Source organism: Thermobia domestica, chromosome 16, assembly GCF_964235325.1.
Source record: "Thermobia domestica chromosome 16, izTheDome1.hap1.1, whole genome shotgun sequence".
In the NCBI taxonomy this organism is placed as follows: domain Eukaryota; kingdom Metazoa; phylum Arthropoda; class Insecta; order Zygentoma; family Lepismatidae; genus Thermobia; species Thermobia domestica.
Genome location: NC_137469.1, coordinates 1386710 through 1414654, shown reverse-complemented (window position 1 = coordinate 1414654; position 27945 = coordinate 1386710). Strand labels below are relative to the sequence as shown.

The following is a 27945-nucleotide window of genomic DNA, read 5'->3' as shown; positions in this document are numbered from 1 at the left end:
TTCCTGAGGTAAAATAGTCCCCCGTTCGGATCTCCGGGTGGGGACTGCTCCGGGAAGAATCATCAGAGGAAAAATAATAACTTTAATTTCAGCATAGGAACCTGGAACGTGAGGGAAAACTTGAAAATTTAAAAGTGGAAATGGACAAATGTAAAATGGACATAGTGGGCTTGAGTGAAGTGAGATGGCCACGGAAAGATGAGATATCGGAAAAGTACAGAATATACTATTCGTGTGGCGATAAGGGCGAGAATGGTGTCGCGATAGCAATGAAGAACGAAGTAGCAAGAAGTGTAACCAAAGTGGAATACTGCAGTGACCGCTTGATGTTTGTAAAACTACATGCAAAACCATTGGATATTGTGATAATACAAGTGTATATGCCAACAACAGGTCATGATGATAATGAAGTAGAAGTAATGTATGATCAGATTAGTGATATATTGCATCAGGAAGGAAGAGGTAAGGTCAACGCCGTAGTAATGGGAGACTTCAATAGCGTAGTAGGAGAAGGAGCTGAGAATAAGGTAGTGGGACCGTTTGGACTAGGTAGAAGAAACGAACGAGGTCAAATGCTTATCGATTTCTGTGGGCAACATGATCTGGTGATCATGAACACGTGGTTTAAAAAAATCAAGCTATACACGTGGAAAAGGGCTACCAAATCGATTACATTCTTGTGAAGCAAGGTTTCAGGAATAGTGTACGAGACGTGAAGACACTGCCAGGAGCGGACATTGATTTGGATCACAATCTCCTGGTAGGGAAAGTGCAAATCTGATTAAAGTCGATCAAGAAAAATGGGAAGAGAAATCGGAAATGCAACTTGGAGCGACTAAGAAATATCGACGATTATGTGAAAGAAGAAATTGAAGAAAAAATCTGTGCAATGGGCGTTGTGGTTGACAATATAATATACAGAATAGTTGGGGAAAAGTTAAACAGATTCTACTTGACACACTCCACAATAACATTGGCAGGATGGAAAGAGCACCGAGAAAACCATGGATAACTGAAGCAATGCTTAAGAAGAAGGAAGAACGCGGAAGGGCGAAAAACACGGACATCAAGAAATACAGAAGGCTGAATAATAAATTGAGAAGAGAGACAGACAAAGCCAAAGAAAAGTACATGGAACAGATATGTGAAGAAATAATGGAACTTGAACGGCGCGGCAGATATGATCTGATGTACCAGAAAGCACAAGAATTAGGAGGGAAAGCTAACAAAAGCATACGAACGTTCCGCATCGAAGATCAAGAAGGTAATGTAACCACTGACAATCAAAGAATCCTTAGAATTTGGGAGGAATACATAAAAGATCTGTATGATCAGAAGAACCGCTCCAAAGATATTGGGATCGCAGCAAGGAAGAGGGGGATGATGATGAAAAAGGACCCAGTATATTGAAAAGTGAAGTAGTACAAGCAATCGAAGACATGCGAAGGAGAAAGGCCACTAGAGAAGACGACATACCAGTAGATTTGTTCAAGGAATTAGGAGACAACGCAATGAAAGTACTGACTTCAGTTACTAACAAGATCTACCTGAGTGGAGAATGGCCAAAGGATTCTCTCGATGTTACAATGATTGCATTACCCAAGAAAAACCAAGCAAAAAAGTGCAGCGGTCACAGAACCATTAGCCTGATTTCTCATACTGAAAAGATCATTGCACACATACTGAATAGGCGGCTGGAAAGTAAGATAGGTGAGAGGTTAGAAGAAGATCAATTTGGATTCCGGAAAGGAAAAGGCACCAGAGATGCTATCGGATTGATGAGAATTATATCAGAAAGAATTCTTGATGTAAAGGAAGAGTTGTGTTTGTGCTTCATCGACTGGCGAAAAGCTTTCGACCGAGTCAGTTGGACGAAACTTCTGAAAATACTTAAAGAAATCGGAGTCAACTGGAGAGATCGACTACTCATTCAAAACCTGTACACAGGACGAGTGAAGCTGCTCTTGAATGAAGGAGAAACCAATAGTGTGGAGATTGAAAGAGGATTCAGACAAGGATGTAGTTTGTCGCCTTAATTATTCAACATTTACAGTGAATGTTTAATGAAGGAAGCATTAATGGGAATTGGAGATTTCAAGATTGGAGGGCAGATCATTAACAAGATCAGGTATGCAGATGATACGGTTATAATAGCTAAAACCGAAGGAGGACTACAGGAGATGATTGACAAAATAGTTGACACTGGAAAACTGTATGGAGTGGAAATTAACATCGAAAAGTCGAAAGTCATGAGAATGTCCCGTGGAAACACGCCCTTACGGATCAGAGTAGAACAAAGAGAACTTGAAGAGGTCGATAATTTCAAGTATCTGGAAGTATTTTGACGAGAGAAGCTTACTGCACCAGAGAGATCAGGTCAAGAATTGCCATAGCTAAAGAAGCATTCAACAAGAAAAGATCACTCTTAACTAGTAGGCTCAATATTAGACTTAAGAAGAAGTTGGTCAAGTGCTATATATGGAGCATTCGACTGTATGGTTCAGAGACTTGGATATTACGGAAGTTAGAGAGGAAGAATTTTTAGAGCTTCGAAATGTGGTGTTGGAGGAAGATGGAGAAGATAAAATGGACAGAGAGAGCAACAAATGAAGATGTTTTAAAACGGATAGAAGAAAAGAGGACACTTCTAGCTACCATCCTTCGTAGAAAGGCCAATTGGATTGGACACATTTTGCGAAAAAATTGTCTTCTTCACTTTGGACTTCGAGCTTACACTGTATTACCTATCCGTGGATCATGCATATCTGATGCTAATGCCAACTCCATAGCATCAACTAAGTAAGATTGAAACTTTGCAACATTTCTTCTCCTTTCAAAGTACTCAGATATATTTTCAGGAAACCCGACTGCATCCAACGCATGAGAACCAATGCTCTTGCTTACTATGTTTGTGCGGAATAAAAAGCCACACCAGATAACGAGTGAGCAAAGGAAAATAAAGTTATGCAGCTGATTTGTTATTCACTGAGCATCGTGGGCGACCATTCTATCTGTTGTTATTATCGTTACTTACTTGACGTAAGGCATCATCGTCTAAACCTTCCCTATTTGATATCTAAGTGGAGTCAGAACATCAATTCGGCTCTCTCATCTTGTGGTGCTTAATGGTTTTAAAGTGGGACTGCTAATATGTTCCTTTAGTATGACGCAACCTTAGTATGTTTCTCTAGTATGACGCAGAAAAAAAGTCAAACATTTTTATCTACAAAATAATGAAACGGCGTACTGAGATGCTGTGGCTCCATCGTTAACAAGATTTAGTGAATGACTACTGCAAGGAACATAGAAGGCTCGGGAATTTATATCTAAAATTCTCTTCTGAATACCTGAATATTTGCCTTTCATATTGGAACCATTATCGTATCCTTAGCCCCTCATGTCTTCGATAGGAATATTTATTTTCTTTAGCTGTTTAATTATTACTTCCGTCAGTCCTAGACCAGTGGTGTCTGTTACCGGTACGAAACTACCTGTAAGAAACTGTTCGCAAATTTTTACCATGTATTCTCCATTACTGTATGTAATATGTACAAAACAAACGATTATTGTCACTTGCTCTGTAAATTGGTTAACAACTCGCTGCTAGAACTTAAATGTCTCTAAATGCTGTCTCAAGTGGAGGTGTACATTTTGCATACTTGAAATGGAGTGTTAGAACATGCTGAATAAAAGAAATATAAACTACAGCTTTATAATCTTATCCACTCTAGCTGAAATCTTATCAGCGCCGCTGAAGGGAAATATTGAACGAGATACCTCTGGCTAGTAGTTTGATAATTTAAAATGAGGGGGAATGTTCTGAACTTCCAGAGTATTTTTCTGAATGTGAGTGAAGTAAGTTCAATTACCTCGAACCCCCCTCGTGCCGGCCCTGCCTTGAGGTTTCGCTTAGTCTAGCGTATGTAACTCATGGCAACTACGGGAGTGCGGTGGCTCAGTGGTAGAACGTTCACCTCCGGTGTTTGGGGTCCCTGGTTCGATCCCAGCTCGCGCCATGTGGACTTTGTAGTGGACAAACACCGTGCTCGTGAGTTTTCTCGTGGTTCTCCTGTTTCCTCCCATTTTCTTCATTCCACCATTTCATTAATTTGTTATCATCACCGTTTCCTTTAGCCTAGCCGGCATAACCGTGGGACGTACAACTGAAAGATGTAATTTTTTCCATAGCAACTACATATTATTTCGTAAATACCAAATACATCTTTGGATCTGTGTGATAACTCTTACATTAGGTGATATTATTTCCTAATGTTTTGGGGAGCTTCAAATCTATACGAAAACACGTGTAAAAAAATTTTCCTCAATGCTGTTGTCAGGTTGGGAAAAATAGTCCCATCGATTTTGGCTCATTTATTTCAATTACAGGTTTGTCAAAATATGAATTCCTTTTAACTTGGTTATGGCAAAAAAAAAAAATAATTGTCATAACTATGTTTAATTCTAACTTTACTGTTCCAAACGCATACAAAATTTTACCTTTCTATAGAGACCTGCACGGGCCGAATTTTTCGGCCCGAGCCCAATCCAGCCCGAATGTACGTAGGCCCGGCCGAGCCCGGACCCGAAAAGTTTTGGAGAGTTTCGGCCCGAGCCCGGCCCTGCCCGATAAGTTTTTTAAAATTCTTGGCCCAGGCCCGATAAATTTTAAGGGTTTCATTTTGTAACATCTTTCATGGGCACACTTCTTCAACGTTTGGTTTTATTCTAATTATCGTTTAACGAAAGTCAATAATTATTAAAGAATTGCAATTAATCGGCCCCAGCCCGGCCCGACCTGAAGAGAAATCAGTGTTGGCCCGCCCAAGCCCGGTCCGTGCAGGTCTCTACCTTCCTATTATAAGATTGCATTTTCACAATATTTTTCAGTTTTCCCTGTGATCGTGATCGCGTGTAGAAACAATTACTTTAATTCATTTGATATATAATATTATATTCGTAGTCTTATAAAAGAAAACAGCCCCAAGTATTCCAGAAAATGTATTCTTGGACAGTGAATTCAACACTTATAGGTATTAAATTCAATCTTTTCCTTGATTTTTAAACTTCTTTCAGTGACAAGTAAAATGATGTATTTCTCTTCATGATCTTAGTTCGTTTGATTTGATTGTTCTTACAAGAGCCCAACAAAATCTTCAGTTTCATTCATTTCATGAAATATGTTATGAATAATACCGTATTTGCGCGAATATAGGCCGCGGTACTAAATGTACGAGAAAGTTCAATTAGACAGTATTTTGAAAGGCATATCTCTTCCTGTCCTTCTTTAACTCTTGAATAACTAAGGGTGACTCATGGAGATGACCTTCTTTGTGATAGTGACTGAACAGCATTCTGGATCGTCTAGAGAGAGTGAAGAACCAGACGTTGGTGATACTCAAATGGTGGGAAGTGATTGTGCATGATTTGGACGGGTACAAACTAGCTGACACAGTTTTGCGAAACAAAGTTGCTTTTCTTTTTTCAAGAACTCCTTCGTGGCTGAGCAGTTAGCGTACGCGCCTTTGGCGTGGGAGACCTGGGTTTGATTCTCGGCGGGAGCTCATGTGTGGTTCGGATTCCACGTTAATAAGTAGATCCCGTCTCATATAGCCTCGCTACTGAAAGGGGCCTTAAACTCACAATCAACTCAGCTCTTTTTTGTTTTTCAACAACTACTGTGTACAAATATTCCGTATATATTATATATATTGTATAACAATGATTCGTATTCCTGTTAATAAAACTATTAAGTGTACAAGAGCTTTTTTGTGCCAGTGTAAGATGTTACCAGTACCCAATGAAGGTGGCAATTTTTTGCGAACAGTGTAAGTTTTTCTGTTTTTTTAAGTCTTTGATGGTTTACAAACGTAACTACAGTAACTTATAATGGTATTAATTTCAACCCACAAGGTACGTGTACATGTCATTTTGAAATTGACGATTTATGATCTAAGGAGGGAAATCTCGATTATGGCCGCACCATGATTTTTCAAGCCAAAATTTAGGATGAAAAAAGTGCGGCCTATATTCTCGCAAATACGGTATTTGGTTGACATTCAATAAACCTTAATTTTTCAACCATTTCGGAGACTTCACCCGTTGTTTCTTTACTTTATTGCATGTCTTGTTTTCATCTTTATCGTCTCGCAGCCCCCGCCAAGTGAACTTTGTGGTGGACAAACACCGTGTGCGTGGGTTTTCTCGGGGTTCTCCCGCTTCCTCCCACTTTCTTCATTCCACCATTTCATTCATTATTCATCATCACCGTCTCCTTTAGCCTAACCGGCATAACCGTGGGACGTAAAACTCAAACATTTCATTTCATTTCATCTTTATCGTCATGAAATGGATCATTGTTTTGCTATTCTTACCTACATCTGCCTCTGGATAACTGTTGGAACTGCTTTGTTCTCTTTTGCAATCTGTTCAACAATAAAAATTCTTGTACTACAGGCCTAATTATTTTGAATTATCCAAACGGAAGGTTGAAAAGATGGATTTATCTACGACTTTTTACTTTTGTATTCAAGTAGTTTTCAAGGGGAATGAACGAATTAGCAAGAGTCCGTCGTATATGTGTGATAAATGGACGAAATTGCCGATTTTAATTACACTAATTCGTGTATAGATGAGAATTCGATAACATACAAAGAGTACATACTTTTATACCAATAAATTCAACCGTAGAAATGGGTGGAGGTGACTTAAAATCGATTATTTATCATATATAATATTAATTTAACCGTGAAAGCTGCTATTTAATGTAGACATGGGATTCCTCAAGCACAACAGGAGCTGTGTTACAGTCCGTGTGGTGTGATTCATTGGCGTCAACAGCACATAAACATTGGGGGGAACAAATTACCAGGGAGACAGGGGTGTATGGAATACCCCCAAGAAAGGGAGTGGACTGGAGTGTATGGAATGTACCCCAAGAAAAGAGGGAGATCCTTCCCCGGAAAATTTTAAGAAAATAATCTTCGTACATTGCATTTTAAAGCATTTTCTACTTAAAAAGCAAATAAAAACAATCATTTCTGGTTGTGTTTTATTTTGGACCTTTGTGTTAGATGTCTAATGTTACATATAGTGTGTGGCTATTACAGTCACGTCCAGAATTATTCTATTACTAAAAAAACACAATATCGTTATTTAACTACTTTATTCTATATCTGAACCGTTTCCATAATCACGAGTCTTCACATCATAATCTTAATCTTCTTACTTAACTTTTATAATCTTCCATGACTCTTGTCTGAAACATCCATTTATCTTTTTGTTATCACATGCTATATTCTATCTTCAACTTCTCAACAATATGTGTAGCATTTAAAAGCACTTTGTGCCACTCTCAATATCCAACACTTTGGTAGTCCAGTTTTTAATGTGGTATTAAAAAAATTTTAAAAATACACGCCTTACAGTTTTTCTTCTTTTTCCAAACGGTAAAATTCAACCTTGTTTTAAATTTTAGTTACACTTAACTGACACCAAGTGTACGTCAAAAATAAAATAATGATATAGGGTAGTATAAAGTGAATACTCAGAAAAGCCTGTAAGCCTACAACTATTGTAAATGAGGCTCAACAATGAAAAGTTAAAAATTTAGTTTTTAAGCCAAATCAAACTCGCTTTTTTGCTCGCTATCTAAACAAAAACAGTTTGTTACTTTACAGTGTATTCAATGTTCACCTTCATAGGGGCAAAAACTGAGTACCTTTTTTCACAATTGGAAACAAACTTTGTCTAACATTGTTTTGTGAACGTAACAAACTGCTACATGGTCGAATCTCTTTTGGATCATAGTTGGCCGAAGATACTTGAAATATTGGGAGGGTGGGGTCGGAAACCATTTTACAAATTTTGGAGGGACATATTCCGGATGTCCCCGGTGGATTGACGAGCCCATGATCTGATTACCTGAACTTTGACTTCAAGAGTGATAGAATGTGTGTCTGTTGAGGGAGTGGACTAGGTAGCGTAATGGTTAATACATTGACACAATACGTCAGATATCTTGGTTCGAATGACGATCAAGTCGTCCATTTTCATTCTCTTTATATATCATAAGTAACTTGATGTATGTTGTTTCCTTTGCAGACAGTTTGTGTAGAAAAAGATCCAACGTGTGGAGGAACTTGTTTGAATGTCGGCTGTATTCCATCGAAAGCATTGTTGAATAATTCCCATTTGTACCATATGGCTCACAGTGATGACTTCAAGAAGAGGGGAATTGATGGTAGGTTTACCCAGTTTATTCATTTAAAAAATTCATAAAAGAAATAAATAAAAAAAAAAAGTCGAACGTAATTACCCACAGTGGCACTTTTATGTTCACCCACATTGGCACTTTTATGTTCAAGTCTTGGGTGTATTACATCTCGTCATTACAAGATTACCTTTTTCCTGACTTCGCTGACAGGAAGGTTTTCACCTGTCTCGCTCTATGAAGGAGATTACCAATTGAGTACTCAACCTTCGGCCATGCTCTTTCTCTTAAAATAGGTGATGGTAAATGAAATGGCGTGATTAACAAATAATCTGTAGAATTTAAAAGTGCGGGAAAAAACCTCGAAAAAACTCATGCATATGGTGGTGTGGCTACCACCTTCCCGTGATACGATCCAAGATTGAACAAGTAATTTATACTTTTCAATTATTATTATTATTATTATTATTATTATTATTATTAGTAGTAGTAGTAGTAGTAGTAGTAGTAGTAATAGTAGTAATAGTAGTAGTAGTAGTAGTAGTAGTAGTGCTTTTTCTTCTTCTGCTTCTTTCGCGCGTTTTTGCACACAAGAATTCATGATAGTGAGAACCCGTTAGTCTTCTATAACCGATGTGTAAGAGTACGAAAATCCTCTTTTATATCGTCATATCTTCACATGGCTAGTCAAAAGTCGTATCATACCCATTAATCTTACATTATAAACAATTTTCTGTGATTACCAGTTACAGAATACCAGCAGCAGTCCTTAAACTTTGTAAAACGTTGTATTATAACAACTCATAATTCTGATTAAAATTACCAAATGTATATTTTAATTCTTATTAAATGTATATTCTCATAATTCTCATTAAATGTATATTTTATGTCTGTAGCAGCTTGACACACTTTCTAGCGCGCCGATGACTGTTCTTTCACAAAGCATAATAGTCAGAGGATCAAGATCAGGATCAGTCAAGAAAATCCATTCTTTTTTTCATCTTTCCTACGTGTATTGTCTCCAATAAGCAAAACGTTAATCGCGTATCCTAATTTCCATGATGTTAGATTCTGTTGTGAGAGTCGTGGAGTTGACGGTTTAAGGCGGAATATGAACAACCGTAATGCAGTTAATGATCTCCTACCGAAGACCGATCCCAAGACCCCGTGCTTCAAGTGCACATGCGTTAGTAATTAAGCCAGCGAGGAGAGCTCCTAGCAAGCTTGGGGGAAAAAAAGGGGTTTTGTTTAAAACGTGTTTAATGTTTAAAACAAATTACTTTGTTTAAAAAAACATGTTTAAAATGTTTATTTTGTTTAAAACAATAATCTAAATAAATAGATATATTACATTTTTAAAATAGTGTGTTTAACCTTCGTTATTCTTGTAATTTAAGAAATGTTCAGATACTTCACTTGAATTTCTGTTGGTTTAGTTATACGCAGATTGTTGTGCAGAATTTCGTTCAGTAATCGCTGTTATAATAAGAATAAAATTGCTTGTAATTTACTTCATGCACAAATCCTGCGAAGGATGGGTTGTGTTTGATAGAAAATTAAATTAGCTTCCTCAAACATGTTCAACCAAACGTTTAAAACAAACTGAATAAAATAACAATCCTCGTTTTAAACATATTTTAAAAACTTGTTTTAAACATGTAAGCCCTGGTTGCTATCCCTTTGGTGTGTATTCCTTGCATCCTTGCATGAAGACAAAAGTACTGTATATTTACGCATATCAAATGGTATTATTTAGCCATTATATTCATTTCACACAAAGAAGGTTAAATTTTCTCAAAAATAAATAATAATAAAAATTGTAAAATTGTAAATCATGAAAAATTTTGTAAAATGTTTCCAATATTATTGTTCTCATAGTCTACGTTTCTACACATACATTGTTAAATTCTCTTGCATTGTTAAATTTGTCTACATGCTTGTGTTGAGTTCCTTTTTCTAGTATAAACAATTCTGGAATCTCTTGAATTCTAATCAAATAATAAAAATAGAAATTAAAATTGAAAAAATAAAAAATAAAAACCTCCAATGTTCTGTATAATGAAGATTGCTAAAAAAACATTCACCCATTGATCTGTTAAAAATATCGTTAAAAGTTATTCGTATATTGTCTAGTGCTGCTGGAGTTAGTAAATTATTTATTTAGCTATCTATCTTGTGTATTGTAGTGTCCGGCTTGTCTTTAAATTTGAACAAGATGATGGAGTCAAAGGAGGGTGCTGTGAAGGCTCTCACAGGAGGTATTGTCCACTTATTCAAACAGAACAAGGTGAGCAAACAAATTTCAGTAATTGAGAAATACTTCTTGTGAGTCTCAATTTTTAACATATAGCTAAATTATATTTTATTGACAATAGTAAAACGATTCTACAAAATGAACTAACATTCACCCATGATGTGCATTGAGAATTCTGAAAGATTGTCTTCCTAGTATGATTTTCGCAACTAATCCTCTTGCCTACAAAAGTTAAGTAATGAATAGCTTCGGCTTCACAGATACAGTACTTAATATATATATATATATATATATATATATATATATATATATATATATATATATATATATATATATATATATATATTCAAGTTATTCTTTCTTTCCATACAAAACACGAAAATCGTCAATAAATTATTGAAATACTGGAGATATCTACACACACACACACACTAACCCACAATTTGGCGTTACGAAAAGAAAGAAAAAAATACGATGTTATTCTACAACAGAGTAACATCATAGTTTGTAAATTTCAATCTACACCAGAGATCTGTAACACTTCAGTAACTACACCGATTGTAAGGTTTTGTGTGAAGAAGAAAAAACTCTATATTGAAGAAAATGTAAAAAATATTTGTAAAGCTAAAAATCTAACTGTTAACGACAACAGAATTGGTTGCTGAAATCATACTGGAAATGTATAACAACCCTTTTGAAATTCTCAGGACATATTATAGGTGAATGTTAGTAAAACTTAACAGAATGTACCAGGTTGTATCTATGTTAAAACGCCACGAAATGTTAAAATAGAGATAGATGTTTGGTCATATCAGATGATGACATAGCTTAAAAATAATGTTAGGCGCATATTTATGTATTTACTATAAAAATACACTTTTAATCATACTGTTACGAAGATAAGTGAAACTCGTTAATAACTCACTCACTCACTCAATGACCTATGGAACCCGAGTTATAATGCCGCATTCGGAAAAGCTCTCCATTGACTTCTGTTCTTAGCCAAATGGATCCAGTTTCTTTTCCGTATCCCTAGTTTTGCAACATCCACCTTAAAAATATTATTGCTTATGCTGATGATGTAAATGTTAAAAGACGATGATATAAGGACAATAGAAAGAAATAGAGAGGTTTTAAACACGTGCAGAGATATTGGTTTAGAAGTAAAGCAGACAAAACTAAATGCATGGACAAGGGCGCCCATGTTTTGGTTTCCAAGGAGGGCAAGTATAAACGACGTTTCAAATATAGTTTCAAATTTTGCTGTAACTAATGTAAAAAATCTGTTGGGTTTTCGATATTCTGAAGTACAATTTCCTCTAGGAGGGGGCAAGCGCCCCACCTTGTCCCCCCTGATGGGCGCCCTTGTGCATGGAAGTTCGTCGTGACCGTAATACTGCAAATTATAGATAAAAATATCAAATAATACTTTCGACAAGAAGTGAAGAATGGCGAAAACTTCATAACGAGAAACTGCATAGTTTATACCGTGTAACTATATTGGCGTCATTAAGTTTAGGGTGCTCACGTTGGTAATTCATAGCTAGAATGGTAAGAAAGTATGAACGCTTTCAAAGATTTAACCGACAACCGAATCTGAAAAACACCATTAGGAAGACCTAGGCGCAGATGAGAAGACTTCATTGATAGCGTCTGTAAGTTTCCTTTTAATGGTTTCGACCACTTATTCTGTGGCCTTGTTCACCAGATTAAGTCAGTCACATGAAGCTCGAACAACTTTATAAACACATTTTGAATTTTTGTCCATGGGTTCTAAAATTGAAATAAGAATCTCTTGATAAACTGGCCATTTATGAGGAGAGAAAAAAGCAACTGTCATGGTAGTTGAGCGGCTATAGAATGAATCAACCTTAAATGTCAAAAGATTTTATTATTAGTGCCATATGATTATTACATTCTCAGTAATTTCGTATATCACTAATTATAATTTAATTCTTGCGCGGAAACGTAAAGAGGAAAGGGAATTGTCTAAGAGACTCTCACATTAGTATCTACAGGACTCTACGAGTTAATATTTGTAGAATTGAGTAATATTAAGTTCTTTCATAAAGCAATCGGTGTAAAAATAAAATAAAATAAAAATATATAATAATATTCTTTTTGAAACATCTTAAAACCCTTGGGGGGAGATATGGAAAATTGACCTATTAACCTTCTCCTCCTACTACATGGTAGTGAAACAGATATTTTCTCCGAAATCCGGTGTTGCCAAGAAATTCTAGCTAGCTGACAATTCTCGACCAGAGGAGTGCGTATTCCTCTCTGTCACTTGAGAAAGGTTTTGGCGAAAAAGAAAAAAAGTAGCGTAGAAACTACGAATGGTTTGTGTTGTTTTGTTATTTGACACTTTGAGTGAAAATATCTTCCTTTGGAGAGGAACAAAATTCGAACTGGACGGCAGCTCTCGGCGAAAATAGGGGGTAAGCAAAAGCTGATCTTCTCTGTCACATGAATGAGGAATGGAATGTCTCAAATGTTTTGGCGAAGAAAAAAGTAGTCCGGAAACTCCGAGTGCTTGATGTTGCTTTGTAATTTGACACTTTCAACCTGCTTTCAACAGAATATTTCTTTTTCCATTGAGAAGGAATGATCTATATATGCAGGCAAGTTGGTCGGTGTTTATTTCCCCCTTCTCTATATAGAAAGAAAGAACCCACATGTGTAAGTTATTAATCACAGCGTAATGGTGGACCAAACCTATGGCAACGTCGTTGAACATAAGTTAAGTTACAATGTCACTAGTAAGAGGATATGATTGTTCGGACAGTTCCGACTACCACCCACTAAGGTTTTTAAGATTCTGCCAGTTCTATATGTAAATAACCAATTTATGAGATGATGATCCTAGTTCAATTTCCACACCCTTGCACCAATAGTACAAAATGTGTTTATAAAGTGATTACCTCTTTGTGAGTGACTTAACCTGGTGAATAGAACTACAGGATAAGCGGTCGAAATGACAGAGGAAAGTCCTTACAGACGCGATCACGTATGTCTGTAATAATTAGCATATTTAAATAGTTAAAAGCTTAGTTCAGCGTCCTAGAAATCTATGTTTCGTCGAATCATTGTTTAGTATTTCTTCATTTTAGTTAAGAAGCTAAAGCTGATTAGTCAGTCACAGGGTGGATTGATTTAAATCAAATCCCGAAATAAATTAATCTAAAGTGAAAATAAGTAAAATCCCGTTTCTGTTCTGTTTCTGGAAGGTAATAATCATAATACAATGAGACCCAAATGTACGTAAAGCAAAGTATGAAAACGAGTGTCATGCAAAGGATGATTGGGGAAAATCCCGTTTTAAATGGGTACGGGGAAATTCTGCTTTCTTCTCTTCGTATCCAACGGGAAATCACTATGGACATTCAATACAAAAAATTCTGTACGTCTGTTTGTTTGCCCCTAGATAATAGGGACGTATTTAGAAGGGTGTTTGTATTCTCGCTCCCCTCTTCGAGACTTAATTTTTTTATTATTTTATAACTTTAGGCGAAATTTATGTATTATATATATATATATATATATATATATATATACAGTGAAACCTCTACTAACGGACACCTCTATAAAGCGGACACCTCCCTTAACGGACATATTTTGTATTCCCCAAACACTGGAATAGGGAAAAGCGTATTGACAAACCTCTCTAAAGCGGACACTCTCTAGTACTGACACGGACAGTCTTTTCTGTCTTTTATAGGTATTATTTACCTCCGTATTACGGACACTTTCTCTAGAAATAAGTTGAAAAGTGTAGTAAAAATACATTTTTAGTAATTCATACATGTATCACCAAGGAAGCATTGTGACAACATTTTGCCCCCTCAACTGTCTGCTCAGCAACCCAGACGAAGCGTCTCTGTTTAACAACACTCTTATGTCCTTTGCTTGCATCCCACTCCCACCCAAGCTGTTTTAGACACAAAAGTGATTGACAGTTGCCCGCCGTTAGGGATGACACATTATGCTACTGTCTCGTTGGAATCTCTAACCAACCAGAAGACAAGTTTAGTACTTTTTGCCCTCAGGTATGTATATTGTCTCAAAAAGAACACTTCAGGACTCCAATTACCCCACAAATTAAAGCGTTTCCATACTGAAAACGAAGGAAGTACTAATAAGTGTAAAGTGCAAAGAACTATAATATGTTATTTCCATGTTGTGCCTCGAACATAGAGTATTGGATGACAGAGAATAATGCATATAATATTCGTAAATACGTGATTCATGCAAAAATATTTTTTCTAATTGTATATTATCTTGCTCACTAATTTACATAAAAAATACTGAAACCTCTTGAAGGCGGACACCTCTCTATAGCGAACAATTTTTGATTCCCCGCGGCTGTACGCTTTAGAGAGGTTTCACTGTATATATATATATATATATATATATATATATATAGTGCCCCAACCTAGTTCCTATTTTTTAAAAATATGCGCCTGCCAAATATCAGTAACTTTTGTGGGAAAAAGAGTGTCATGTCGATAAACGTAGCCGTACTTTTTCCTTAATGGTTGGGAAACATTATTTGGAATTGAAATAGGTTAATATTGGGATTGAAACTTGACATAACGAACCTTTAATACTAATTCCTAATGTTTTATCTTCAGTTCGCGACTTGTATTATACGAGGAAAAAGATTTGATTTAAATCAAAAAAATCAATTTAAATCTAAAAAATCAAGAAAAATGATTTTTTTAAAATCATGATTTTTTTTTTTCACCCTGGTCGGTCACATTGCAAAGTTGTCTCCATTTAATAGATTATGATAAAGTATATACAGATGCAATGAATGAATCCATTTACAGAAGGTTGGTCCACATTTATGGAAACGATTTTGTGTGTGCTAGGGCGTAAAGCCGTATTTTCACGAGCGGTTGTGCTCGATATGACGACTCTTACTATAAACTATAGCCAGACACCGAAGTTTCTATGGGAGTAGGCTTCTGTTCAGAGAAATCTGATCAAGTTTGGACCACTTCTCCTTGTAAACTTTCCAAAAGCCAGTCAATGTGCGTTGGCGACGTAAGGAAATCGTTCGCTTCAAACACCCGAAAGCACAAAAGTTCAATGATGCAGCGTCGGGAGACTTGACAGGGATGTCTCAATATGGGATAGCATGAATTCCGGTTTCACGCGCTTTGCGGGCCATGTATGCTACAGTTCGAGCCGTGTGGCTGACTGCTTTGTCTTGAATGAAGACTTTCGACACCTCAGCACCATACAACGACGGAATATGCTGCCGGTATAATGACTCAAGAACGTGTTGTTGATAGTATGCTGAGTTAATTTTCACATTTCGTGCAACTCTATGCAGGGAAAGTTTCCCTTTATGGCAAAAACCTGCAACCATCATCAAGCCACGGGGAAACTTTCGCGGCACGTGCGGACCCAATTGGCATGGTCCTTGGCATGCTTTGGATGATAGTAAATGGCTCGAACCCGCTTGGAGATTGACAAATAAATCCAGGCCTCGTCTAACGTGACCGCATATTTTCATTTGTCACCCGCTAAATACCTTTCATAGAGTCGTTCGCAATGGACCCTGCGTTCCCGGATCTGTTTGGCTGTGAGTGTGTGAAAACGTGGCTTATGCTTACTTACAGGTGTAAATCTTGGCTTATTATCCTCTGTACAGTTGATTTGAATCTTCTAACACTCGTAGCAATGTCTCTTTGTGACGGCGGATTCTCCTGAGTCACCAACTTCTGCACTTGTCGAACCACATTCATTGTATGTTTGGGACGGGGGTGTTGTTTTCGTGCCAGTGTGTGCACATCCGCTTCCTCTGGGTGTGCATTTTTGTTACATTTGAGTACATTGACAATACCCTTCTTGGAAATGGTGAAACCCTTTTACGAACATCCGATGTCAGAAAGAGCGGTAATATACCTCTCTCAGAATGGGGTCACTTTTGGAGGCATTTTACACTCGGAGCACTTCACTTCCTGCTACCGAATTCTCCACACAACTGGTTTCTGATTGCTCTGCTGTGCTTACTGTCTGTGCGATTCTAGTGTCCCTGGCGGACGTTCCATTTCGTTTCCATAAATGTGGACCGACCTTCTGTAAAAATGGTTACCTTCTGGATTACTTAACTGAAGAGAATGATCAAATTTGCACTTGTACAAAGGGTTTTCACTTGAAGGAAATTACAGCTTAACCTAGAATTAATTAGTTAGACAGCTTCCTTTAACAAAATTTATTTCAGTGACTGCAGGATACGTTAATTTTTCTTTGTGGACCAGTACTAGCTATTCAGTGAAACTGAACATTATGTAAAAGGGAGGGTTTTCTCCCATAATAATACATATACTTTTGCCGGGACGTGTAATTTTGAAGGTGTTCTTTAAGGGAGGTTTCGCTATCAAAATCAAAAGTGAAAACACTTACTTCTTTAATTGCGTCTGTAAGGGTTTTCCTTTCTTTATAGTAATAATTTACAGATATTTATCCCACATTTGAATCTTCAGTTAAAATTATTAATATCTCCAACAAAGAGGACATTGAAATGATATTTTTTTCTGTAAAACTAAGACTCATAGTCTGGATTAGCTAAGCTACCAAAATATGTTATTTCAGTTTTAAAGTTCTTGCACCAAAAGTGCAAAATATGTCTTTAAAGTGATTCTGTCTCCATGTGAGTGGCTTAATCTGCTGAACAAAACAGCTGAATAGGAGGCCGAAATCCTTCAGGGAAATTCTTACAGACATAATTAACGAGCAAATATCTTTTCAGTAATTTGAGTTCTGTGATTATTATAAGTCTTGTTAAAATTTTATGTGGAGGATTTTTTTAAATCAGAGATGCAAGGATATAATTCACAAAGTTAATGATGGATTGGAACTTGTATTTCAGGTAACGTTAATTAATGGTCATGGAAAGATTACGGGTGCCAATGAAGTAACTGTGTTGAAAGACGGCAGTGCCTCGGAAGTAGTGAAGACAAAAAACATTTTAATAGCCACTGGATCAGAAGTTACCCCGTTTCCTGGAATCGAGGTTAGTTCTCCGTGCGTTTTAATCTAGTGTGTTTTCAAATTTTTGAGGAAGTGTGACTTTATTAGTAAATAAGAATATTCAGGAGTCCACGACACAAGTACTACATTCTCCTAATATTTCCCATAAAAAAGAACTTTTATAACCACCAATATTCCCATCCCCCGAACACAACCTTGACTAAAACATGTTCATATACTGAGCCTCTCAGACCACCTGTACTCCTTTGGAAATGTTACTAGTTAAATTAGAAGAATTTTTAACAACAATATTTCAGTAATTTTGTTGTGTTCTATCGATTCATGCAATTTCCAGCTTCCCTTTTTCCACCAGAAGTACATTATTTAGACCGAAATTTTATTTTCTAATAGAACATTCTTTTCATCGCAGTTTCGATTTCTGCCTCAAAAATCTGCAAATTTTTGTTTTAAAATACTTCTTATGACCTATAAATGACATTTGAAATGTGACTGTGTGCTTCTGAACGCAGTATTCGTTAGCAAAGATAAAGTGCTAGGCGCGCACATTAAGTTATTTAATGCTCCTCACGTGCGTATTAGGTCGGTTTTTATCTTTACGCGTGCGTAATTGATGAGGTTGTTCCTGCTCATGTGCAGTAGATTGGGTTCGTCTGTCTGCATGCGCAATGTCAGAAGCTCAGTACTAGCCATGTGTAGTGATGAAACCGACCCGAATGCACGTGCTTAAAGCATAAAATGATCTAATGCGCGCGCGCAGATCACTTTATCTGTGTAAACAAATATCGGTTTAGGAGCAAACTGTCGCATTTCAAAGACCGTAAAAAAATACATTTTAAAACAAAAGTACCTATTTTTAACGTACAATCCAAAACCTCGATGAAAGGTGCCATGTTCTATTTTTCATTTTACTGGAAGCTGAATATCGCATTAATCATAAAGCACGACAAAATTATTGAAATATTGTTTTAATTAGTAAAATTTCCAGAGGGATGCGGGTGGTCTGAAAAACTCCGTACAAATCTGTCAAACTTCGTGGTAATAAATGAATAAATAAACAAAATAAAACCTTAGCTCTCTGCTAGAATTATAATTTCAGTGTTGTTATTCCAGATATTCAAAATATTGCGTACATTCTTAGTCGTGCATCTTCCCTGTAATTGTAATTGTTAAGACAGTGTTTTTGCTTATTGCTATGTTCTTTTACAAATATTAGCTTGTCGGAAAAGTCATGAATATTTACAGCGGGTGAGGCTAGTTTGTTTTTGGAAGTAGTAAGTCATTTGCATCAATGTTGTTGCTAGGTAGTGTGATAGCTGACAGTTGTAGCTTCATTCCTTTAAAAAAAAAAAAAAAAAAAAAAAAAAAACGAATTTTGCAAATTTTATAAGTTGAAGATGGAAGACTAAACTGTATTTTCATCGTATATAATTGATTTACTTCCGTAAAGTAAAGAAGGCATGTCAATCTTGTGAAAAGCTGCATAAAGTTTCGGTGACAATGTTCTACCGTAACGTCAGTGCTATCGATAGTAATTCCATGCTGATGATTTTAATCTGCACGATACTGCTCGGTCAAGGAGTCCCACTGAAGCTGTTGACGGAATGACTCAAACCAGTTAACATGACACGAGAGTTTAAAAAAACATTGAATATCATTCTCACTACCACCTGAAGAAGCTGAGATTCATAAGCAAGGTCGATATTTGGGTTCCTCATAAACTCAGAGAAATTAATGTGTCGGTGCGTATAAACATCTACGATATGCATATTAAACGTGAGGAAAAAGCAAGTTGTTTTGAAGCAGCTGGTTACTGTTGATAGTGAATTGATTATAATAGTGTGATGCGCAAAGGTCTTGAGCCTGACATGATAATTCGCCTGAAACGAAATCAAAAGTAGACATTTATCAGAGGGAGGTTATGCTCTTAGTGTGGTGGAATTTAAAAAGTGTTATTTTTTTCTGATCTCATACCAGGAACCAAACAATCAATTCGAATATTTGCTATCAGCAGTTGTACACTCTGAGTAAATTCATCATCCGGAAATGTTCAGAGCTTGTTAATCGTAAAGAAGTTGTACCCAATCACGACAACGCGAAATCACACCAAAGTTTGATCACCGGTCAAAAATTACTAGATCTTAGATGAGATACATTGCTATATTCATCATACTCGCCTGATCGTGCACCGTCAAACTTCAGAACTCCTTGTGTGGTAGCCTTTGGCGTGGTAGATCCGGGTTTGATTCCTGGCGGGAGCTCATGTGGTTTGGATTCCACGTTAATCAGTAGGTCCTGTCTCATATAACGTCGCTGCTGAAAGAGACGTTAAACTCAAAATTGACTCAACTCCTTGCGTGCTTTAACATTCAGTTCAGATGAGGCTGTAAATTAACACTTAGTTCATTTTTCCCTATAAAAACAGTTTAAGTTCACTGAAAGATAGCAAAATGGACAATATATGATTGATCAGTCTTTGTTGTTTTTATAAATAAATGACCTTTGAAAAGCATAGAAAAAATACGTCATGACCATCCCAACAATTCACTAGTTAGCAAAGATTTTCTGTACTAAAATGTCAGCAAATAACCTCATACAGAGGGATGTGAAAATTATGAGAAACTTCTGTCTAAAAGTTATGACTAATCATAAGCATTACGTAATTGAGTTTTTGTTGTCTTCCTAGATTGATGAGGAAACGATTATTTCATCTACGGGTGCTCTCTCCTTGAAAAGTGTTCCTCCCAGATTAGTAGTCATTGGAGCAGGAGTTATAGGAGTGGAGTTGGTAAGTACACCTATAGTATTGAGTTAATGTAATCACCTTAGGTTAAGATGGAAGCCAATTAAATACATAGATACATTGCTTTTATTTATTTATTTAATAAACACCAAATACAGGTTGCGAGGTCAGTTTACACTCGAGATATACTACATTTTTCAGTACTGTACTCAGTGATTTAAATCGAGTACATACAAAGAAACACTAAATAGAAGTAATTGAAAATAATCTTTGAATATTGATCTTAGAGTACTTTCAGCATTTTCTTGTAAGTTCGTGGCAAGGGTGAGTTGAGGTTGAGTGATTGTAAGGGATCATCTAATGGCATGAAGTGGAATTGAGTAAAGTTTGGGGGGAAATGCCCACTTCTGGTTGTTACGTGTCGGTTCGATGTGCTAATCGGATGAAGCTGAAATAGAAGATTTTAAGTGCTCTTATACTGCTTGCGTAAAGTCAACATTAGAGTATGTTACGATAATTCATAAGTCAAGTCGAGTAAGACAGCAAAAGTAAAAACAATTTCCTAACATTATTTTTTTTTATGTACAGTATTAAACGTTGTTTAAAGTCATAAAATAATCTCTTAAACAAAGAAGAAATTATATTTCTGTCTGCAACGTGGCTCAGGTAAATATCCAGTGAGTAGGTAAGTAAAGGAAGGGAATGGAAGAAAGGAATGATGAAGCAGCATGGAACCCGTATATTAAGTACCATCCTAGCATTTTCCTGGTGGAAATGAGGAAAACTTAGAAAAAAAAAAAAAAAAAAAAACTTCACTCAGGTTGGCTGGCCTGAAAAAACTGTTACATCTGTTCAGCTAACTATCAGAACAGTTACCATCGTCACACTTCACGGAGAAAAGAGCAATCGATATTGGAAATAGTTAGACAAAGAACTGAATTCGGCCTGGATTCAATTCATCTGGTCTCACAACTCCTCAATCGCACTTTACAGGCTGGAAACTGATTCGTAAAGAATTGCTTGCTGGAGTAAATTTCATTTGCGAAGTTGGAGAACAAGTGAGATTGAACTCTGTTTTACTGACATCAAAGTTCACTAATTATAGGGACAAGGAAGGATTGTGAACAAGGAATTTTTTGTAGAATGGTGTGCAACAAATGAATTCACTAGCCCTTCCCGTTTGTATAATGGCTAGCACGAGTGCCTTTCGTGTAGGGGTCTCGGTTCAATTCCCAGTAGGAAAGCTTTGAAATTTCGATCCATTACGGTGGTTCGAATCAACCTTAAAGTGTATGTCCACGTCTTATATAACCTCGGTGGTAAATAGGAACGCTCAGTTTGAACATACAACAATAATTGAGCTCAGTACTATGATGTCTCGGGTTCGATTCCCGGTAAGGACACTCGGTCGAAAAGTGTAACAGCTTTTTCAGACCAGCCATCTTGAGTGAAGTTTTCTCATGAATTTCCTCATTCACACCAGGCAAATGCCGGGATGGTACGTAACATAATTGTCCCAGGCCGCTTCCTTACGTCCCCATTCCTTTCTTTCTCTCCAATTCCCCGAACAGTGTGATCGCCGAGTGACGTCATCTCTCATATGGGTTACAAGTTAATATGGTCATAGATGCCGAAGTCTAATCCCCAAGTACTTTGATAACAAGGGTTTTGATACATCACTTAATTAATTGATGTCTCCATTCGAATCTGTATAACTCCAGGTACATCTGGTGCTTAAAACAAAGAAAGAAAAAGAAAAACCTTCTCTACAATCAGTTGGATCCACAGTAAAAGAAGGGGACAGGGAAACCGAAAGCATTTCAATAAAAAATTTCACCACTAGAATGCCCGTGATCAGCATTGTTAACGAAACACTCACTAGCTGTTGAGAATCAAACACCAGATATATATGTAGGTGATACAGACAAAAAACGAGCGACGTAAAATAAAATGAGGAAACGACTGCTAGTTATGTTGAAACTGAAGAATTATTTAATGATTTTAACTCAGATTTCACTGGTGATTCTGACTAGAAGGCAAATGTTAGTTTACTAGATGTGTATAGATAAGTTCGTTTTATATATAGGCGTATGTATACACCTCCTTTCAGAATGGTTATCAAAGTTGTAATTTATTAATTTTATTTTTTAATGAAAGGAGAAATTAGAGTTGCCAACACGTATTCCGTATATATATAGATATTGAAACATTGATTTTATTTATATCTACAAAAATAATTACTTTTTACATACTCCGCGTGCATATTTAAATAATCAAAATGTCTTAGTTTTGTTGCAAATGTATAATAAGGTATTAGGAATAACCTTTCTACATACCGTGTAGCCTAACAAGTTTAAAAAATTAGCTTATGTGAATCTTATACATTGCTTGTTTTATTCTGGTTGTGTTATCGAGATGAAAAAGCTAGTTGTGGTCACTTGAATATTTTCAAACAATTAAACTTATCCGAATGTATTCGTAATGTATTAATAATTTTTACATTAGGTAAACTTTGTGGAAATTGTACTTGATTACCTAAACAGACTGTAGTACTTAAAACTTCAAATATACATGGTCTATATATCAAACAGTACATGTTTATGTTTGTATCAGAGTAAACACCCAAAAGTTTGGTTTGGTCTTTTATTGGAATCTAGCGAGTAGTTATGTTTGGACGCTGCCAGGAGTATTTTTACTCAAGAATTCGTAGGAAGAGATTGGTCAGTTCTTTTATACTATAGTATGAAAGGTATAACGTCGTTGGCTTCCCGCGAAAAGTTGTAGTGACGTTTATGGGGAGTTGCCAGCCTGGTTACTCTTGACTCGCTGAGCGCAGTGATTGGAAGGTGGTGATTGGCCATCCTCTTACCACACCCCCAATGACGAGCAGGTCCAAGCGCGGGAAGCCAACGACGTTATACATTCTGGACTTTAGGGATAGTAGAGGGAATGTAGAGTTAGTGGGGAAAACTATGCTAGTGAATGTAGATAGCTAGATAATAAATACTGCGTTATTCAATGAATATATATATCAAAGTCAGTCTCAAATTACTAGAGAGTAGTTACCTGGTGCAGTGGTTCTCAACCGCTTATACACTATTATAAGTGGCGTACGTAAAGGGATTTGGGGGTTTCAACCCCCTTGAGCAAAATATTATAAGATTATGTTAAGATATATATATATATATATATATCATGCATATCCTGAAAGGATTGGTGATTGAGTATTTGAACCCCTTTATGAAACTGCGTACGCCACTGACTATTGTAATTTACATACGATTTCATTTAAAAAATCAAACAAGTGTGTCGCGATATCGTAGGCGTACGGTTGTGTGTGTCACCAATTAAAAAGTACACTGGTGTTTATATCTCTGAAATAAATACTTAGGTCTTTTACGTCACTAGTTATAGATAACTCACCCAGTTGATAAAAGGGAGATCAAGATTTAGTTTTTCTCGGCATAGCGATAAAGGTTTCTATGCTTGCCCAATTTCTTTTCAATGAACCTGTTAAATTTAAGCATTTAGTTATAATTATCAAGGCTCTAATAATAAAACAGTAATAAAAATTTACGTGATAGTATGAAGTTGTTATTTTAACTAATCATTTTTTTTTTTTTTTGTAGGGTTCTGTATGGTCTCGATTGGGAAGCGATGTAACATTAGTAGAATTTTTGCCATCGATTGGTGGCATTGGTATCGATGGAGAAATCTCGAAGAATCTTCAGAAGACCTTACAGAAACAGGGACTTAAGTTTAAGCTGAATACCAAAGTCACAGGCGCTTCAAAAGAAGGTGGTATTGTCAAAGTCAATATCGAAAACGCAAAAGATCCTTCTAAAAAAGAAGTGGTACGTTTATTTTAATATTTCACCAATACTGTAAGAACTTGTAGATATAATTTGTTAAGCCAATTCACATTGGACTGATTGAAATCTCAAGAACTGCGGTATAAGTTTCAATTCAAATGAGAAACATACCTTCGCCTATAAAGACAGGTCCTTGTTTCAACGAGGAATTCTGAAACTCGTTGAATGGTGGCCAAAAGTTATCCAACCAAACTGGCAATATATCATTGATTGATCTCTTCCTGCCGTCTCCTTTAGCCTAACCGGGGGACGTTAAACTTAAAGATGTTCATTTGATCTCTTCCTGACACAGGACCTACTTAAGGGTATCATCCAGCGTTTGATTAGTGAACCTCAGATAGAATTGACGGCTACCAGATTCCAACCCAGAACGTTGCGAAGCGAAGCAAGAACGCTAATCATTGCATACGTTTATTACATATACATAATATATACTGGGTGTTTAAAAATTGCGCCCACGGGTGGTAGAGCGATATTCTACAGGTGAAAGCAAAAATATTATATAATGGTATACCCCTTCCCCCCCCGGCGGCCTCCTTCAGCCGCTATGGAGAATCAAATGCTTCACTATGTAACAACGTCGTAGGTTAATTTGGAATTATTTGCATTGTTCTACGAATCCATCAGACATTTACATCAATCGTTACGCTAGTAAGTGTCAATCTATATCTACTTTAATTACCAACTGGAAAGAACCGACGTAACTGTTTGATGGATTAATAGATCTATTCTATAGTTCTTTATCTGCGATGTTGCCACATATTGCAATCTGTTTTTCTAATGAGGACCCGAAAGGTATACAATTTATATATAAACAATGGATTGCTATAACTATCACATTCACTTTCACCTATCACCCTTCAGCCTTAGAGGTAGAATAGTAGGAAAAAGATTCAATTTCTTACTTTTAAGTAAATTGAATTACTTGTTTTAGGTTTGAATATCGAAAATTAATGTAAATTTTGGAGGAGCTATTTTGTTCGTATCCATAGCCCTTGTTTTAATACGTGCACATTCTGATCTTTACCTATTACTTGACACAAAAGTGGAGTGCGTACTGCGTGCGTACTTATCAGTGTAATTACAAGACTATGCGAGTAAACAGGTCTGTGGACAAGCAATACCAAAGGAAGGCTGAAGTAAGAAATAATGACTTGGAAATAGTATTGCTACATCTCTCGGATGGCAGACGATGTGAATGATTAAAACATTATGCAGTCTTCTTTATTAAGATTAATACCTCAGGCCTACACCCAACTTTTATCACAAGTCAAATTACGTTGATTTTCAAAGAAAATGTGCACTTGGCTTGGAATCGAACAGGTCTTCGATATTTCGCTACTCCATTGCGTTAATCATTACACTACCCAGTCCTGTCCCAAACCAGTCACACATTTTCCTCAAATTACCTGTGGTATACCTCAAATCACGGGTTTATATCATAACTGACATTTGTTGTGTTTGAAGAAACACATAAGTTACAGAAGGTTGTTCGGTTTATATCGGGCCGTATTGGGAAAGCCACTGTCTTTAGGGGAATGATGCGTTTGCCGTCGCAATTAGTAATGTGTAGGCGATTGGGTGAGTATCATCAATTCACGCCTAAATTAAATAGTCAGTATATCATGTATGTTTTCTGTACGAATCAGTGTTGGAAGAATGGTTTCACATTTGGGCTGACTGCTGCGAAAACTATTGTGGCCTGTTACACAAATCTGGAGCTTGTGGCGAAATATCACGTAAAGGACCAGGAGAGAACTTCAAGTTATACCTGCAACTGCAGGGAATCTGGCGATTGACATGCCATAAAAATACAATCAATGTGGGATGGGTCAGCGATTCAATTTGGCATTGTTAACTGTAAACACAGCCCTTCGTAAACGGCTGAGTTGCGTTCCTACGACCCACTTCTTCTGTTCCAGTATCACATTGTAAAACGAAAAATGAACTGAGGAAACTATGAAAACAGTTGGAGGTGTCTAAATGGTTGACAGTCGTTGAAATCAATAAAGTAACTACTGCTGGTCAAATTTTGGTGCTGACATATCGTCAGTGTGGTGCCAAAGGCCGCTGTAACTTCGTTCGCTACTGCCGGGAAAGCTTTCCTCATTGGCTTATGGTTACGTGATTCAGTTATGCGGGGATGGTGCCGATAGGCAAGGTTGATAAAAACGTGAAAATGAATGCAAGATACTTCCAGGAATTCATTATAATACCTATCTTTCGGATCGATATCTTCAGTTATACAATGCTAACACCAACCAGGTAAGGATCCGTATGAGCAACGCTTCAAGTCATATCGACAGAATACATCTGCGTCTTATAAAGAAATGGAACGGGGAGTAGGAATTCGTGCCATTCCATTTCAAGACATTCTTGTGAATAGTCTTGGTGAACAGTTTAATGCGTTTCTGCAGCTTCGATTTGTTGAAAATATGAAACCAAATTCCCCTGTCAGTGCTCCGCCTGTCAGAGTTCGCTTCAATGGGAAGTTCGATGTCGGGAAATAGTTGATAGTGCTGGGAATCGGTGGTGGGTCCATGACATTTGGGTGCGGTCGTTTGAGCGCAAAACCTTTTATCCAAATAGGTTTACCTTGTATTTCATAACTTGAGCCCGGATGTTTGGAAATAGGCATTGGAAATTTTCGAAAAACTTCCACAAATCATTTTGCAAAAGTTAACATATTATGCAAAACTTGTCTCTAACAGTTGAAAAGAAATGGGAACAAACCCTAGCAAACTATTAACTAATCGGTCTCCGTACTATGCGCCGTAATTTTAAAAGAACATTTCCTTTTAATAAAATAAGACATATGTAATAAAGACATGTTATTTCTGTAAACAGACGTACTTTTTCGTTACTGATTAATTATTTTAAAGATGCCACTGTATATTCATACTACACTGTGCCTACTTGATTTTTTTGAGTCACTATTAAATTTATATTAAAAAATGTACAATACTGTACATATTTTCATTTTCTATAATAAATTCTTAAAACGCATGTTACAAAACATAAGGAATATTTATTAAGTACTGGTTTGTACCAAGAGGTCAGAAGAAACGAATAAGAGCTGGTTTTGGAATAAAAATGTGCTTCAGAAAGTAAATATTTATTGAATGTTTTTTATTTGATATGACCATTAGGCCGGACAGTTGATACTCTATTATATCAATAAAAAGTTATTTCAGATTTCATAAAAATAGGCACTTACAGGCACTACCTCTACATTGAAATAGGAATAGGCCAAATAAAATTTACTGTAGGCACCCTGTGACACCCCAAAACAAATTTTTGTCGTTTATAATATATCTAACGTAAAGGAACGATACAATTGGGCGGCATAAGAACAGCATTATTTCCAATGAGGATATGGAATCTGTATGACAGTATGGCAGAGTTCCCAATGACCAGTCAAGAACGAACAACTACGCCGAAGCAGCTCATCATGGCTTGCTTTGCGCCCAAACGTCCTGCTCTGCTCGGTGGTGGTAGTAGTTACGATTCTAGTAAGGTGAATATCCTTCGCAATGTGTCCGGTATAAACCGAGCTACCTTCTGTATTTTTAGTTAATACTTGAATTAATGATATGTTGATATATTTGATAATATGTTGATATTTTCCATTACCTAACTTTTACTGTAGGTAAAGATATATTCAATTTGAAAGACAGAAAAGTGCGACTGGGCCGAAAGTGAAACTCGAGTCTCCACCTGACGTTTCGTTGCGTTAACCATTACGCTACCCGTCTTCCGGCCGTGTCACACATTTTCTTTCAAATTAGCATAGAAATCAACACAGATAATCGTAACATAAAGTCCATGGTCCTTATTTTTTCGACTTCAGTTTTTTTAAGTCTCT

At 36.6% G+C, this 27945-nt stretch overlaps 1 protein-coding gene across 1 annotated transcript in view; it reads left to right on the top strand.

Annotated features, from left to right (window-relative positions):
* The window catches only part of LOC145672867 (dihydrolipoyl dehydrogenase, mitochondrial), a 65737-nt gene that overhangs the window by 12802 nt on the left and 24990 nt on the right, over positions 1-27945 (top strand). The window contains exons 3-7 of the mRNA XM_081742035.1: positions 8101-8239; positions 10396-10496; positions 17347-17490; positions 20152-20253; positions 23838-24062. Coding sequence (XP_081598161.1) covers positions 8101-8239; positions 10396-10496; positions 17347-17490; positions 20152-20253; positions 23838-24062 — 711 coding nt within the window. The remainder of the gene's footprint in view (positions 1-8100; positions 8240-10395; positions 10497-17346; positions 17491-20151; positions 20254-23837; positions 24063-27945) is intronic.